Source organism: Rhinopithecus roxellana, chromosome 7, assembly GCF_007565055.1.
Source record: "Rhinopithecus roxellana isolate Shanxi Qingling chromosome 7, ASM756505v1, whole genome shotgun sequence".
Taxonomy (NCBI): Eukaryota; Metazoa; Chordata; class Mammalia; order Primates; family Cercopithecidae; genus Rhinopithecus; species Rhinopithecus roxellana.
Window position 1 is genome coordinate 19,645,448 of NC_044555.1, and position 18,404 is coordinate 19,663,851.

Sequence of the window (18,404 nt, forward strand, 5' to 3'; positions counted from 1 at the left end):
TATGACCCAGCCATCCCACTACTGGGTATATACCCAAAGGATTATAAATTATTCTACTACAAAGACATATGCACACGTATGTTTATTGTGGCACTATTTACAATAGCAAAGACTTGGAATCAACCCAAATGTCCATCTGTGACAGACTGGATTAAGAAAATGTGGCACATATACACCATGGAATAGTATGCAGCCATAAAAAAGGATGAGTTTGCGTCCTTTGTAGGGACATGGATGCAGCTGGAAACCATCATTCTTAGCAAACTATCACAAGAAGAGAAAACCAAACACCGCATGTTCTCACTCATAGGTGGGAACTGAACAATGAGATCACTTGGACTCGGGAAGGGGAACGTCACACACTGGGGCCTATCATGGGTGGGGGGAGGAGGGTGGGATTGCACTGGGGAGTTATACATGATATAAATGATGAATTGATGGGTGCTGACGAGTTGATGGGTGCAGCACACCAACATGGCATACGTATACATATGTAACAAACCTGCACGTTATGCACATGTACCCTAGAACTTAAAGTATAATAATAATAAAAAAAGAAATAATAGAACTTTAGAAAGAAATAACTCGAGAGATAAGAGAATATTAATGGCTCATGCCTATAATCCCACCCACTTTGGGAAGCTGAGGTGGGAGGATAACTTGAGTCCAGTAGTTTGAGACCAACCTGGGCAACATAGTGAGACCTTGTCTCTACAAAAAATAAAAAATAAAAATAATCAGAATTAGCCAGGTGTGATGGCATGTGCTTATAGTCCCAGCTACTCCAGAGGTTGAGGTGGGAGAACTACCTGAGCCTGGGAGAGCAAGGCTGCAGTGAGTCGAGATTGTGCTACTGCACTCCAGCATTGGAAACAGAGTGAGACTGTGACTTGAGGGGAAAAAAAAAGAGATAATGGTAAGAATCAATGACACATTTGGAGCCTGGGGAAATGGGTGATGCCATTATAAATATATTGGGATTTGACAGTATGAACACAGTATGTTTAATGAGAACTGTTATATCTATGTTTCCTGCTTTGTATGATTCAAACTCAGGGGAGATGAGGTGCTGCATTACATGCCTGGTGCTTGCAGATAAGCAAGAGTCTCATGGCTCTCTGCTGGAAAAATATCTACCAAAGACAGAGACAGCACTCTCTAGGACCCTTAACAATGAATCACAATCTTTAGAGGGCAATGAATCACGCATTTCTGTAGCTGCCTCAGTCCCAGGGAACCTGTGGAATACTAGCAATAGAGAAAAGTATACCTAGGTTAGGTACAAAGGTCTAATCCTATGGGGCTTTATTCATTTACTACCTGTGTAACTATTGGCAAATTCTCTAGCTCTATAAATGGCACCTCCATTCACCCAGTCACCCAAAACAGAAACCTTAGAGTCACCAACATCCCCTCAATCATCTCTCCATCTCCGCTGGCAACATACTAGTTGGGCTGTCATCATTTTTTGCCTGGATTGCTTCTTTATCCTCTTAACTGATCTTCCCCCTTCCACTCTTGCACCTCAATGCTTTCTCCACCCACCGCTGTGCTCAATATGTCCTAGCCAAGCTGAATTAGTATCAGTTATTAGAACAAGGCAAGCTTATTCCCATCTCACTAGTTTCGTACTCTGCCTAGCCAAGAATAGTCTTTTGCCACACTTTTTACACAGCTTGTTCCTTCCCATATTGATTGTTATTCCTCTACTTTAAAAAACTTCCTTAGTTACACTAAAAGTTCGGACTTCATCACTATATATCACATCCATGTAACAAAACTGCACTTGTACCCCTTAAACTTAAACAATTGAAAAATAAATGGAGAAGCGGGGCAGAGCAAGGGGGCCAAATAGAATGCTCCACCAATCATGCCCCAAAAAGAAAACCAATTTCACAACTATCTACACAAAAAAGGACCTTCATAAGAACGAAAAATGAGATGACCACTCACAGTACCTGGTTTTACTTCATATTGTTAAAAGAAGCATTGAAAGAGGGTAGGAAAGAGTCTTGGATCACCAACACCACCCCTCACCCATCCCTCTGCAGTGACTACACGATGTGGAGAGAGAATCTGTGTGCTTCAGACAGGGACAGTATAGCACTTGCGAGACATTGCATTAAATTCAGTGCTGCCTTGTCACAGCAGAAAGCAAAACTAGGCTGAACTCTGCTGACTCCCACCCATGGAAGAAATATTTAAAACAGACAGAGCCAGAGGGGAATCACCCATCCCAGAAATCAGAACTTGAATTCTTGGAAGACTCACGACTATGAGATAAAGTGCTCTGGGGCCTTGAATTAACTTGAAAGGCAGTACAGGCCACAAGGACTTCAAGTCTTAGGTGAGTCCTAGTGATGAACTGGGCTGAGCCAGTGGACTTGCGGGGAGCATATGACATATTAAGATATCAGCTGGATCAGATAATACAGCGGTTGCACCACCCCTTCCCCAACCCTAGGCTGCACAGCTCACAGTTTCAAAAGAGACTCCTTCCTTCCACTTGAGGAGAGGTGAGGGCAGAGTAAAAAGGACTTTGTCTTGCATCTTGGATACAAGCTTAACCACAGTAAGATAGGGCATCATTCAGAGTCGTGATGCCCTTTTCCAGGACCTAGCTCATGGATGACATTTCTAGACACACCCTGGGCCACAAGGGAAGCTGTTGCCTTGAAGGGAAGAAGCCAGTTCTGGCAGGACCCATCATCTACTGACTAAAGAGCCCTTGGTCCCTGAATAACCAGTAGCAAAACTCAGGTAGTACATCATGGGCCTAGGATGAGACTCTGAGACGTGCTGGCTTCAGATGAGACTCAGCACATTCCCAAGCTGTAATGGCTATGGGGAGACACTCCAGCTAAGAAAGGTGGAAAGAAAAGTAAAGAGGACTTTGTCTTGTGCCTTAGATACCAATTGGCCACAGAGGGATAGAGCACAGGCATGACATTGGCCAGTTCCAGGATCATGCTCTTGCATGGCATTTCTGGATCTACCCAGGGCCAGAGGGGAGCCCATTGCCCTCAAGCGTGAGTCCCAGGTCAAGCAGCATTCATGATAAGCTGAATAAAGAGGCCTTGGGCCTTACGGGATCATCAGCAGTAGCCTGGCAGTACTCCCTGTATGCCTATGGTACTGGTGGCCAAGGGGTGAGGCTCCTCTGACTGTGGAAAATGAAGGGAATACTGGGAAGAACTATGTCTCATGGCTTAAGTACCAGTTCAGTCACAGTACAATAGAACACCAGATGGACTTCTAAGGTTTTTGACTCGAGTTTCTGGCTTCCAGATGGCATCTCTGGACCTACCAAGGGCCTAGGGGAACTCACTGTGCTGAAGGAAAAGACATAGGTACGACTGGCTTCACCAACAGGTGACTGTAGCGACACAGGACTTTGAGTGAACACTGGCAGTAGCCAGGTGGTGGTTACAGCAGGTCTTGGCTGAAGTCCAGTGCTGTATTAGTTTAAGGCCTGACCCAGCACAGACTCAGTGGTGGTGGTCACAGGGATGCTTGTGTCAACCCACCCTCAGGTCTAGGTGGCTCAGAACAGAGAGAGACTGTTTGTCTGGGATAAAGTAAAAGAAAAGAACAAGAGTCTCTGCTTGGTAGTCCAGAAAATTCTTCTGGATCTTATTCAAGAACATTAAAGTGGAACCTCCCCAAGTCTGTGACAACCATAGGGTTTCTGGGCTTGGGGTGCCCCCCAGTGCAGAGATGGCTTAGATCACAACACCCAATCCCTTTGAATATGTGGAAAGACTTCCTGAGAAGGATGGATACAAACCAACCCAGACTGTGAAGACTACAATAAATACCTAACTCTTCAATGCCCAGACACTAATGAGCATCTACAAGCATCAAGACGATCCAGGAAAACATGACCAAACCAAATGAACCACATAAGGCACCAGGGACCAATCCTGGAGAGATATGTGACCATTCAGAAAGAGAATTCAAAATATGTTTTGAGGAAACTCAAAGAAATTCAAGATAATACAGAGAAGGGATTCAGAATCCCATAAGATAAATTTAACAAAGAGATTGAAACAATTACACAGAGTAAAGAGAAGAAAAAAATTGGTGAGTTTGAAGACAGCCTATTTGAAAATGCATAGAGAGGAGACAAAAGAATAAAAAACAGTTTCCTGGAGCAAGATGGACGAACAGGAGCAGCTCCAGCCTCCAGCTCCCAGCGCGAGTGACACAGAGAACGGGTGATTTCTGCATTTTCAACTGAGGTACCAGGTTCATCTCACTGGGGAGTGCCAGACAATCTGTGCTGGTCAGTTGGTGCAGCCCTACCAGCAAGAACCGAAGCAGGGCGAGCCATCGCCTCACCTGGGAAGCAAAAGGGATAAGGGAATCCCTTTTCCTAGCCAAGGGAAACTGAGACACACAACACCTAGAAAATCAGGTAACTCCCACCCTAATACTGTGCTTTACCAAGGGTCTTAGCAAACGGCACACCAGGAAATGATATCCCACACCTGGACGGGAGGGTCCCACGCCCACGGAGCCTCCCTCCTTGCTAGAACAGCAGTCTGAGATCTAACTGCAAGGCAGTAGCTAGGCTGGGGGAGGGGCGCCCGCCATTGCTGAGGCTTAAGTAGGTAAACATAGCCACCGGGAAGGGAAGCTCAAACTGGGTGGAGGCCACCGCAGCTCAAGGGTGCCTGCCTGTCTCTGTAGACTGCATCCCTGGGGACAGGGCATAGTTAAACAAAAAGCAGCAGAAACCTCGACAGAGGTAAATGCCCCTGGCTGACAGTTTTGAAGAGAGCAGTGGATCTCCCAGCACGGAAGTTGAGATCTGAGAACAGACAGACTGCCTGCTCAAGTGGGTCCCTGACCCCTGAGTAGCCTACCTAACTGGGAGACATCCTCCACTAGTTGCAGACCGACACCTCACACCTCACACAGCAGGGTACACCCCTGAGACGAAGCTTCCAGAGCAAGAATCAGACAGCAACACTCACTGTTCAGCAATATTCTATCTTCTGCAACCTCTGCTGCTGATACCCAGGCAAACAGCGTCTGGAGTGAACCTCAAGCAATCTCCAACAGACCTACAGCTGAGGGTCCTGACTGTTAGAAGGAAAACTAACAAACAGAAAGGACACCCACACCAAAACCCCATCAATTTGTCACCGTCATCAAAGACCAAAGGCAGATAAAACCACAAAGATGGGGAAAAGGCAGTGCAGAAAAGCTGGAAATTCAAAATACCAGAGCGCATCTCCCCCTCTGTTAATAGTGGGAGACTTTAACACCCCACTGTCAATATTAGACAGATCAATGAGACAGAAAATTACCAAGGATATCCAGGACTTGAATTCAGCTCTGGACCTAGCGTACTTAAAAGACATAAACAAAACTGTCCACCCCAAATCAACAGAATATACATTCTTCTCAACATCACATTGCACTTATTCTAAAATTGATCACATGATTGGAAGTAAAACATTCCTCAGCAAGTGTAAAAAAACAGAATTCACAACAAACTGACTCTCAGACCACAGTGCAATCAAATTAGAACTCAGGATTAAGAAACTCACTCAAAACTGCACAAATACATGGAAACTGAACAACCTGCTCCTAAATGACTACTGGGTAAATAACGAAATTCAGGCAGAAGTAAAGATGTTCTTTGAAATCAATGAGAACATAGACACAACGTACAAGAATCTCTGGGACATATTTAAAGCAGTGTGTAGAGGGAAATTTATAGCACTAAATGCCCACAAGAGAAAGCAGGAAAGATCTAAAATTGACACCCTAACATCACAATTGAAAGAACTAGAGAAGCAAGAGCAAACACATTCAAAAGCTAGTAGAAGGCAAGAAATAACTAAGATCAGAGCAGAACTGAAGGAGATAGAGACACAAAAGACCCTCCAAAAAATCAATGAATCCGGGAGCTGGTGTTTTGAAAAGATCAACAAAATTGATAGACCGCTAGCAAGACTAATAAAGAAAAAAAGAGAGAAGAATCAAATAGACGCAATAAAAAATGATAAAGGGGTTATGACCACCGACCCCACAGAAATACAAACTACCATCAGAGAATACTATAAACACCTCTATGCAAATAAACTAGAAAACATAGAAGAAACGGATAATTTCCTGGACACTTACACTCTCCCAAGACTAAACCAGGAATAAGTCGAATGCCTTAATAGACCAATAGCAGGCTCTGAAATTGAGGCAATAATTAATAGCCTACCAACCAAAAAAAGTCCAGGACCAGACGGATTCACAGCCAAATTCTACCAGAGGTACAAGGAGGAGCTAGTACTTTTCCTTCTGAAACTATTCCAATCAATAGAAAAAGAGGGAATCCTCCCTAACTCACTTTATGAGGCCAACATCATCCTGATACAAAAGCCTGACAGAAACACAACAAAAAAAGAGAATTTTAGACCAATATCCCTGATGAACATCGATGCAAAAATCTTAAATAAAATGCAGGCAAACTGAATCCAGCAGCACATCAAAAAGCTTATCCTTCATGATCAAGTGGGCTTCATCCCTGGGATGTAAGGCTGGTTCAACATACGCAAATCAATAAACGTAATCCAGCACATAAACAGAACCAAAGACCAAAGACAAGAACCACATGATTATCTCAATAGATGCAGAAAAGGCCTTTGACAAAATTCAACAGCCCTTCATGCTAAAAACTCTCAATAAATTCGGTATTGATGGAACATATCTCAAAATAATAAGAGCTATTTATGACAAACCCACAGCCAATATCATACTGAATGGGCAAAAACTGGAAGCATTCCCTTTGAAAACTGGCACAAGACAGGGATGCCCTCTCTCACCACTCCTATTCAACATAGTCTTGGAAGTTCTGGCTAGGGCAATCAGGCAAGAGAAAGAAATCAAGGGTATTCAGTTAGGAAAAGAAGAAGTCAAATTGTCCCTGTTTGCAGATGACATGATTGTATATTTAGAAAACCCCATCGTCTCAGCCCAAAATCTCCTTATGCTGATAAGCAACTTCAGCAAATCTCAGGATACAAAATTAATGTGCAAAAATCACAAGCATTCTTATACACCAGTAACAGACAAACAGAGAGCCAAATCATGAATGAACTTCCATTCACAATTGCTTCAAAGAGAATAAAATACCTAGGAATCCAACTTACAGGGGATGTAAAGGACCTCTTCAAGGAGAACTACAAACCACTGCTCAGTGAAATAAAAGAGGACACAAACAAATGGAAGAACATACCATACTCATGGATAGGAAGAATCAATATTGTGAAAAGGTAATTTATAGATTCAATGCCATCCCCATGAAGCTACCAATGACTTCTTTCACAGAATTGGAAAAAACTGCTTTAAAGTTCATATGGAACCAAAAAAGAGCCTGCTTTGCCAAGACAATCCTAAGTCAAAAGAACAAAGCTGGATGCATCACACTACCTGACTTCAAACTACACTACAAGGCTACAGTAACCAAAACAGCATGGTACCGGTACCAAAACAGACATACAGACCAATGGAACAGAACAGAGCCCTCAGAAATAGTACCACACATCTACAGCCATCTGATCTTTAACAAATCTGACAAAAGCAAGAAATGGGGAAAGGATTCCCTATTTCATAAACGGTGCTGGGAAAATTGGCTAGCCATAAGTAGAAAGCTGAAACTGGATCCTTTCCTTACTCCTTATATGAAAGTTAATTCAAGATGTATTAGAGACTTAAATGTTAGACCTAAAACCATAAAAACCCTAGAAAACCTAGGTAATACCATTCAGGACATAGGCATGGGCAAGCACTTCATGTCTAAAACACCAAAAGCAATGGCAACAAAAGCCAAAATTGACAAATGGGATCTAATTTAACTAAAGAGCTTCTGCACAGCAAAAGAAACTACCATCAGAGTGAACAGGCAACCTACAGAATGGGAGAAAATTTTTGCAATCTACTCATCTGACAAAGGGCTAATATCCAGAACCTACAAAGAACTCAAACAAATTTACAAGAGAAAACAAAGAACCCCATCAAAAGATGGGCAAAGGATATGAACAGACATTTCTCAAAAGAAGACATTCATACAGCCCACAGACACATGAAAAAATGCTTGTCATCACTGGCCATCAGAGAAATGCAAATCAAAACCACAATGAGATACCATCTCACACCAGTTAGAATGGCAATCATTCAAAAGTCAGGAAACAAGAGTGCTGGAGGATGTGGAGAAATAGGAACACTTTTACACTGTTGGTGGGACTGTAAACTAGTTCAACCATTGTGAAAAACAGTATGGCGATTCCTCAAGGATCTAGAACTAGAAATACCATATGACCCAGCCATAGCATTACTGTGTATATACCCAAAGGATTATGAATCATGCTGCTGTAAAGACACATGCACACGTATGTTTATTGCAGCACTATTCAGAACAGCAAAGACTTGGAATCAACCCAAATGTCCATCAGTGACAGACTGGATTAAGAAAATGTGGCACATATACACCATGGAATACTATGCAGCCATAAAAAAAGATGAGTTAGTGTCCTTTGTAGGGACATGGGTGCAGCTGGAAACCATCATTCTCAGCAAACTTTTGCAAGAACAGAAAACCAAATACCGCATGTTCTCCCTCATAGGTGGGAATTGAACAATGAGATCACTTGGACATGGGAAGAGGAACATCACACACCGGGGCCTATTACGGGGAGGGTGAGGGGGGAGGAATGGCATTGGGAGTTATAATTGATGTAAATGACGAGTCGATGGGTGCTGACGAGTTGATGGGTGCAGCACACCAACATGGCACATGTATACATATGTAACAAACCTGCACGTTGTGCACATGTACCCTAGAACTTAAAGTATAATAATAAAAAACAGAATAAAAAACAATGAAGCAACAAGTATAGTATCTAGAAAATAGCCTCAAAAAGGCAAATCTAAGAGTTATCAACCTTAAAGAGCAAGTAGATAATGAGATAGGGGTAGAAGCATTCAAAGGGATAATAACACAGAACTTCCCATCCGAGGGAAAGATATCAATATCCAAGTACAAAAAGGATAAAGAACACCAAGCAAATTTAACCCAAAGACCACCTCAAATCATTTAATAATTAAACACCCAAAGGTCAAGGATAAAGAATGGATCCTAAAAGAAGCAAAAGAAAAGAAAGAAATAACATACACTGGAGTTCCAATACCTTTGACAAGACTTTTTAGTAGAAACCTTAAAGGTCAGTAGAGAGTGGCATGACATATTTAAGATGCTGAAGGAAAAAAAAAAAAAAAAACTTTTGCCCTAGAACAGCATATCTGGTGAAAATATCCTTCAAACATGAAGGAGAAACAAAGACTTTTCCAGATGAGCAAAAGCGGAGGGATTTCAGCCATACCAGACTCATCCTACAAAAAACGCTAAAGGGAGTACTTCAATCAGAAAGAAAAGGACATTACTGAGCAATAAGAAATCATCTGAAGGTACACAACTCACTGTTAATATTAAGGACAAGGAAAAACACAGAATCAGGAAGAAATCCCAAACCTGAACAGACTAATCAACAAGTAATGAGACAAAAGCCATAATTAAAACTCTCCCAGAAGGTGGAGGTTGCAGTGAGCTGAGATCATGCCACTGCACTCCAGCCTGGGCAACAGAGTGAGACTCAGTCTCGGAGGGGTGGCAGGGGCGGTGGGAAAGTCTCCCAGGAAAGAAAGCCCAGGACCTGATGGCTTCACTGTCGAATTCTAAAATACGTAAGATTAGCTCATATCAATTCTACTGAAACTATTTTGAAAAATAGAACAGGAAGAAGTACTTCCAAACTCATTCTGTGAGGCCAGTATTACCCTGATACCAAAACCAGACAAAGACACATCAAAAAAGGAAAACCATAGGTCAATATCACTGATGAATATTGATGCAAAAATCCTCAACAAAATTCTAGCAACGCATTAAAAACATAATTCATCATGGCCAAATGGGATTTATCCCACAGATGTGGGGATGGTTCAGTATATGCAAATCAATTAATGTGATACATCATATCAACAGAATGAAAGATAAAAACCATACGGTCATTTCAATTGATGCTGAAAAAGTATTTGATAAAATTCAACATCTTTTCCTAATAAAAATCCTCAGAAGACTGGGTATAGGAGAAACACACTTCAACATAATAAAAGTCATTAATTACTGACCCATAAGTATCATACTAGAAGGGGAAAAACTGAAATACTTTCCTCTAAGGTTGGGAACATGACAAAGATGCCCAATTTCACCTTTATTCAACATAGTACAGGACGTCCTACCTACAGGAGTCAGATGAGAAAAGAATTAAAGATCATCCAAATTGGAAAGGAAAAAGACAAATTATCCTTGTTTGTAGAAGATATAATCTTATATCTGGAAAAATCTAAAGCCTCCAGAAAAAGAGCTATTAGAATTGACAAAAAGAATTTAGTAAAGTTATAGGATAAAAAACTGACATACAAAGTCTAAAACATTTCTATATGCCAACAGATGAACATTCTGAAAAAGAAATAAAGAAATAATCTCATTTACAATGGCTCCAAATAAAATGAAATACCTAGGAATTAACATAAACAAGAAAATAAATGATCTCTACAATATATATTATAAAACACTGAGGATAGAAACTGAAGACAGAAACAAAAGGAAAGATATTCCATGTTCATGGGAAGAACACATTTTGTTAAAATGTTTGTACTACTCAAAGCAATCTACAATTTTAATGTAATCTATATCAAAGTATTAATGACATTCTTCTGCATAAATGGAAAAAACAACCCTAAAATTTATATGGAACCACATAAACCCAGAATAACCAAAGCTATCTTAAGCAAAAATAATAAAACTGAAGGAATCACATTATGTGACTTTACATTATACTAGAGAGGTATAGTAATCACAATAGTGTGGTGCTGGCATACAACAGACACACAGATCAGTGGAAGAGAATAGAGAACCCTGAGATAAATCTATGCATTTATAGTGAACTCATTTTAGACACAGGTGCTGAGAACATACATTGTGGAATGGACTGTCTCTTCAATAAAGGGTGCTGGGAAAACTGGATATCATAGGTAAAAGAATAAACTAGAGCCCTATATCTCACCATATGCAAACATCAAATCAAAGTGGATGAAAGGCTTCTGTCTAAGATCTGAAACTATTACAAGAAAATATTGGGGAAGCTCTCCAGGACATTGGACTGGGCAAAGATTTGTTGAGCAATACCCCACAAGCATAGGCAATCAAAGCAAAAATGGACAAATGGGGTACCATAAAGTTAAAAAAATCTTCTGGAAACGATCAACAAAGTGAAGAGACAACTCACAGAATGGGAGAAAATATTTGCAAACTACCCATCGGACAAGGGATTCATAACCAGAACATACAAAGAGTTCAAAAAACTCTATAGGAGAAAAATCTAATAATCCAATTTAAAAATGGGCAAAAGAGCTAAAAAGACATTTATCAAAAGAAGATAAACAGGCATATGAAAAGGTGCTTAACATCACTGATAAGCAGAGAAATGTAAATCAAAACTACAATGAGATAACACCTCACCTCAGTTAAAATGGCTTTTATCCAAACTACAAGTAATAACAAATGCTGGTGAGAATATGGAAAAAAGGGAACCCTCATATACTGTTGGTGGGAATGTAAATTAGTACAATCACTATAGAGAACAATTTAGAGGTTTCTCAGAAAACAAAGTAGAGCTATCATAAGATCCAGTAATCTCACTGCTGGTTATATATCCAAAAGAAAGGAAATCAGTCTATCAATGAGATATTTACACCCTCATGTTTATTGCAGCAGTATTCACAACAGCCAGAATTTGGAAGTAACTGGTGTCCATCAACAGACGAATGGATAAAGAAAATGTTGTACATATGGGCAAAAGAGCTGAAATGACATTATCACTCACCTGTTCATAGCCTCTAGGCAAAAGAGCTAGGGCTCTGGGTCCTTCTATACAAATTCTAACACAGCAAATGTAACATAGCAGATACTTACAAGAAAGGAGGGCTTCCTCCTTGTCCAAGGTGTCTAAGTCCCAATTCTGAGCTTGGAGACCACTATGGAGAAGGAGTCTCCAAGGCAAAGGGCACACATGGAGAATGAGATCCTATCATTTGCAACAATATGGATAAAACTGGAGGTCATTATGTTAAGTGAAATAAGTCAGGCACAGAATGACAAACTTCACATGTTGTCACTTATTTGTGGTAACTAAAAATTAAAATAATTGAACTTACATAGACAGAGGAAAAAGGATGATTACCAGATGCAGGGAAGGATGGTGGGATGTCAGTGGGTTGGAGGGCAGTGGGGATGGTTAATGGGTACAAAAAATAGAGAGAATGAATAAGGCCTACCATTTGATAGCACAACAGCATCATTATAGTAAAAAAAATCATTTAATTGCACATTTAAAAATAACTAAAAGAGTATAATTAGATTGTTTGTAACACAAAGAAAGCCCCATGCTTGAGGGGACAGATACACCCCTTTACCCTGATTTGACTATTACACATTGCATTCCTGTATCAAAATATCTCATGTAACTCAAATATATAAACCTACTATGTACCCAGAAAATATGAGAATAAAATAAAAATAATTTTTCGTACTGATTAGGTTGTAAAGTGATAATATTTGTGATATATTGGGTTAAAATATGTATTATTAAAATTTTTAAAAGAAAGAAAGAAAAGAAAAGAAAACTCTATCAAGAAATTAAGTAGGATTTTCTTATACAGATATTTGGGAGTGGACACTGCTTAAGATAGGTTTAGGGAAGAATTTTCTGGGCAGAAGACATTCAAATTGAGATCTAAAGGATAAGAAATGAGGTAAAATTAATCAGAGGCAAGATCCTATAGGGCCTTTTAGGGTACTCTATTTGGATTTCATCCAGTGTGACGGGAAGTCCTTGGAAGATTTTAAGTAGAAGATGTTATATAATCTTATTTATATTTAAACAAAACAAAACAAAAGCAAACAGATGAAAATCCTCTGGCTACTGTGTGGAGAATGAATTGTAGTGAGGAAAGAAGGCCTGTTACAATATTGCAGGGATGGGGGTACTTACACAATTGCCATATTATTTCCTAAAGCAACTAAGCCTATTGTAAGTCAAGCAGTTGGGGAAAATTAAATGTTACTGTGAAAGGCCTTCAAGTGAGCATTCCTATGGTCACATACCCATGGCAAAGGTATGGGTCAGTCCTAAAACCTGAGTAGAGTAAGAACAATTCTGAATCTAAACAAAGTGAGGTTGAGGGCAGGGACTCATGTCTGTAATCCCAACACTCTGGGAGGTCGAGGCAGGCAGATGACTTGAAGTCAGGAGTTTGAAACCAGCCTGGCCAACATGGTGAAACCCCATCTCTATTAAAAACAGAAAAATTAGCTGGGCAAGGTGGCACATGCCTGTAATCCCAGCTACTCGGGTGGCTGAGACATAAGAATCGCTTGAACCCAGGAGGCGGAAGTTGCAGTGATCTGAGATTATACCAGGCTAACCTCCAGCCTGGGTGACAGAGCAAAACTCTGTATCAAAAAAAAAAAAAAAAAAAAAAAAAAAAAAAAAAAAAAAAGTAGTGAGATTCACGTAGACATCCGTTGTCTTCATTCAACCACCAGCCATCTGGCTGTCATGATCTCTTATCAGATAAGGCATTCACCTATAACACTCAAAGCTAAGAATTGTCGATATTTTAGGGCCATTTTTTCCCTTCATATGGGAAGCTTACACCACTAGGGAGAAAAACAGTACTGAAATCTGAAAAGTAAATAAAAGTAAATTGTATCTGTTATCTCAGTTTAAGAGTCGAGAGGTGACATAGGAAAGACAGCCAGACTTTTAGTATATTATAAAGCAATTTTCAAGAACTCCTAGAAGGTAGCCACACAATAGGTTACATTGAAATTCAATCCATAGAGTTCCAGATTAAAATAGTCAAGTGGGATCACCTAGTCCAAACCCTTCATCTTACAGTTGAGGAAACCTAAGATCAAAGAGGTAGGAAGACTTATCAGATCCCACAGCAGCTTAATTGGAGACTTGGAATATATGGAATATACATATAGTCAGCATCCATTTCCCATGGAAGAGAAGCAAACAAATATATCACTAAATAATAATAGTGTCATGGGAATGTTTGAATAATGCAGCCTAGAAATCACTCACCTGTTCATAGCCTCTAGGCACAACAACTAGGGCTCTGGGTCCTTCTACACAAATTCTAACATAGCAAATGTAACATAGCAGATGTTTACAAGAAAGGAGGGCTTCCTCCTTATCCAAGGTGTCTTAATTCCCAATTCTGAGCTTGGAGACCACTATGGAGAAGGAGCCTCCAAGGCAAAGGGCACACAATGATAAACAACAAACTGCATCTGGCTTCTAGGCAGGTTTCTTTGAATTCCTGGGGTTATAAAAAAATTTTGAACTAGATGCCAACATTCAAAATCAAGGACATTTCACATAATCTGGATTTTTTTTTTTTTTTTGCTTTTCTTTAACAATGAAATTTACTAATACAGTCGTCCCTCAGTATCCATGGGGGATTGATTTCAGAGCCACCTACATTCCTAACCCCACCCATTGGGTGGATAATGAAATCCATGGATGCTCAAGTCCCCGATATAAAATAACATAGCATTTGCATATAATCTATGCACATTCTCTCCTATATTTTAAGTCATCTCTAGATGTACTTATGTTACCTAATACCATGTAAACGCTATGTAGGTAGTTGTTATACTGTATTTAAAAATTTGTATTTTTTTATTGTTGTATTATTATTTTTGTTGTTTTTTAAAAAATATTTTTGATCTGTGGTTGGTTGAATCCATGGATGTGGAATCCAAGAATATTGATGGCTGACCGTAGTGAGCTGGATTTGAGTGGCAGCTCTCCTTCAGATCAGGTATGTGCTGTCCAGTTTGCCAGGATCACTACCAGGTCTGCTTTATTTATTTATGTGGACCTTTTTTTTTAAATGTGAACAAAGACACGTTAATGGTTAGTGGATTAAAGCCTGCTTTAATTTCAGATAGTTTAAATTGTTCTTGTGCTTTTCCATGCTTAGTAAAACTTGTGAGACCCTGGTAGTAAGGAAGGGAGTAATACCTTAATCTTTGCTTAAGTGTTGACTCCACAATTGGAAAGACCCACTGGGGCTCACTGAGAATGATGACTATTAAGACACCAGATTTAGTTTAGTGTTTTCCTAGGCCGGTTTTATAAAATTTGCCTTAGAGCAGGGACAAGAAATAGGGATAAAAACCATGAATGGAGCCTGTGCCCACGAGTATAAATGCAACAGTCTTTGTTTCAATACTTCATTCTCTGTCTCTCAGACATTTTCTCTCTCTCGCTGCCCCTCTCTCTCTCTCTCTCTCTCGTGTGTGTGTGTGTGTGTGTGTGTGTGTGTGTGTGTGTGTGTGTGTGTGTTAGGGGTGAGATGGGAGTGGGCAGACCTGTATGGATTCTGCGGTGAGCTTTCAGGTGAGAGCTTTTGGTGTACACTTTGCTGCATCCTGCAAAGTCACATTGGTGAATCCGTCTTCTCTTCAAGTCAAGCGACTCTTCTCCCTGCATTTGGGCCATTGATGCTGGTCTGATCAAAGAAATAGAGATAAAGCCAAACAGTGACTTTACAGTGAAGGCTTAAAAAAATGAATTTACATTCATTGGTGCCACCTCATATCTGCTTTTAATTTATGCGAATTTAATGCTAGGTTCCCCCAAAAAGAAATAATTGGAATAGTGAAAACAATTCTGTCAACTAGGCCATTCTGCTCAGTAGGTACAGGTCTCTCAGTAGGTGCTTAGAGAAAGCATGGGAGGTGGTAGTGTTTCCTTCAGTGGTTGTGTTCCCAAACAGTGTGAGCATTTCACTTCAATAAGTTTCATTCTTCTGCTTAAAGAAATTTGATTTTCATACAATAGTTGTTGCTAAACACAAGCCAACTACTTCCAATTAGTTCTGATATTGAAAGACAAAGCTGTTTTAAACTTACAGAGAGAAACAATACACAACTACACTTTATGGGAAATTTGAAGATTTTTCAAAAGAAAAATTGATGATTTACTGTTAGAACATAGCTCTACCATAACATGTATGTACATGCACATGTATGCACACAAACTCATATACTTTCACTGGAAAGGCAGTCTCCCTACATTTCTTGTCCTCAAATTCTTACTCTTGTGTCTGATCATTGGTTCCACCTATACATATGTGCAAATGTACACACATACACACACACACACACATACACAAAGACAGACTTGAAGACAAAAAGTACTCACTCTTGCTGTAGTCCCTGCAGACTCTGTAAGGCTGAGGATCCACTCTCAATTGTACTCTCCTCACTGTCACTTGGAATCTCCAGTGGAGACATGGAGGTGGGGTCAACTTTCACTAAAAGCAAAGAAAGGGAGCAGTGTGAGCTAAAAACATATGTGCCTCTTTAATCATTTTCAGAATTCCCAGTTTGTCCTACCTAAAGAAGTGGCAGCAAGATAGAAAAATAAAGAAAAAAACAAAGATGAAGGAAGTATATTTGCATGGAAGGAAGAGAATAACATTTTATTTTATTTTTTTGCATAGCAGGGAACAGAAATGCCTTTAAAGTAAAAGTAGTAAGGAGAGTTCTGATACCACTAGAATGAGAGTGTCTGTAGGATATGGTCTGGGTATGATTCATCTCTATCTCCAGCTACCAGGACAGGGTCTGCTGAAAAGTTAGTTTCAACGTGTGTGTGTGTTGAATTGAACTCACTGAATAGCTCCTGGCTGTCCTAAAATCAAATTATAGGATTAGTCCAGATGTGAGAACATCTACCTTGGCCTTTGTGCTCTTAAACAGAAATGAGTCAATGAGATGAAACATACACCTACCACCTAGTAGGTGCTTGATACAACCTTCCTTTCCACCTATTTTGGGAGAAGCTGTCAAATATTCCTTATTATCAAACACTGATGTTTCTGATTCCTAACAAAACTCAATCAGGTGCTCAACAGTCTCCTAGATCCAGTGAAACCTTCAAAATTTCTATAGAGAAGAAACTCGGGGGTGGTGATAAGGTGGGGAACAAGTATTTGGTTAAAAGAGTTGTCCTATACTTTGCATATCATTCATTAAAAAGTTTTAAGCATGTATCTTGAGGTGTGCATGTTTGTACATGTATGTGATATACAGGTACTGGTATCCTACAATTTTGTATGCATTATAAGAAAACAAACAAAAAGTAGGACGTCATCTCACTTAAGTTAAAGTGGCTATTATCGAAAAGACAAAAGACAGTAAGTGCTGGTGAGCATGTAGAGAAAAGGGAACCCTTACGCACTGTTGATGGGAATGTAAACTAGTTATAGCCTTTACGGAAAACAGTATGGAGGTTCCTCAAAAACTTAAAATTAGAACTACTGTATGATCTGGCAATCTCCCTTCTGGGTATATATCCAAAGGAAATAAAATCATGTGCCCAAAAGATATCTGCATCCCTGTTTAGTGCAGCATTATTCACAATAGCCAAGATGTGCAACCAACCTAAAATATTTATCAACAAATGAATGAATAAAGGAAATGTGACACACACACACATACACACACACACACACACACACATACACAATATAATATTATTCAGCTATAACAAAGAACAAAATCCTGCCATTTGTGAGAGCACAGATGAACCTGGAGGACATTATGTTAAGTGAAATATGCCAGGCACAGAAGGACAAATAGTGCGTGATCTAACTCATATGTGGAATCTAAAAAATTTAATCTCATGCAAGTAGAGTACAATGGTAGTTACCAGAGGCTGGGGTGGCTAGTGGGGAGGGGGATGGGGAGATGTTGGTCAAAGGATGCATAACTATAGTTAGATAGGAGGAATACATTTCAAGAGATCTATTGCATAGCAAGGTGAGTATAGTTAATGATGATACACTTTATTTATTAAAATTGTAAAGAGAATGGATATTAAGCACTCTCACCACAAAAATGATAATAAGGCAATGCATTTGTTATTTAGCTAGATTTAACTATTCCAGAATGCATATATACTTCAAAACATCATGCTATAGATGATAAAACATACAATATTACTTGTCAATTTTTAAGGCTAAGAAAATACAAATTTTTATACGTTCTTCTTGCACTCCAATTGTTTTATATGTGCCCCCTAAAATTTAGTAAGCCCCCCATTCTGGATACCGATGTGGTTTGGCTGTGCCCCCACCCAAATCTCAACTTGAATTGTATCTCTCAGAATTTCCACATGTTGTGGGAGGGACCCAGGGGGAGGTAATTGAATCATAAGGGCCAGTTTTCCCCTGCTATTCTCAAGATAGTGAATAAG

At 39.7% G+C, this 18,404-nt stretch overlaps 1 protein-coding gene across 2 annotated transcripts in view; it reads right to left on the minus strand.

The window, feature by feature from the left end:
* The window catches only part of KLF8 (Kruppel like factor 8), a 55,405-nt gene that overhangs the window by 10,203 nt on the left and 26,798 nt on the right, over window positions 1-18,404 (minus strand). For both annotated transcript variants that reach the window (XM_010385997.2, XM_030934549.1), the window contains 2 exons: window positions 16,347-16,458; window positions 15,512-15,651 (listed from right to left, as the gene is read on the minus strand). In XM_010385997.2, the coding sequence (XP_010384299.1) occupies window positions 15,512-15,651; window positions 16,347-16,458 (252 nt within the window). The remainder of the gene's footprint in view (window positions 1-15,511; window positions 15,652-16,346; window positions 16,459-18,404) is intronic.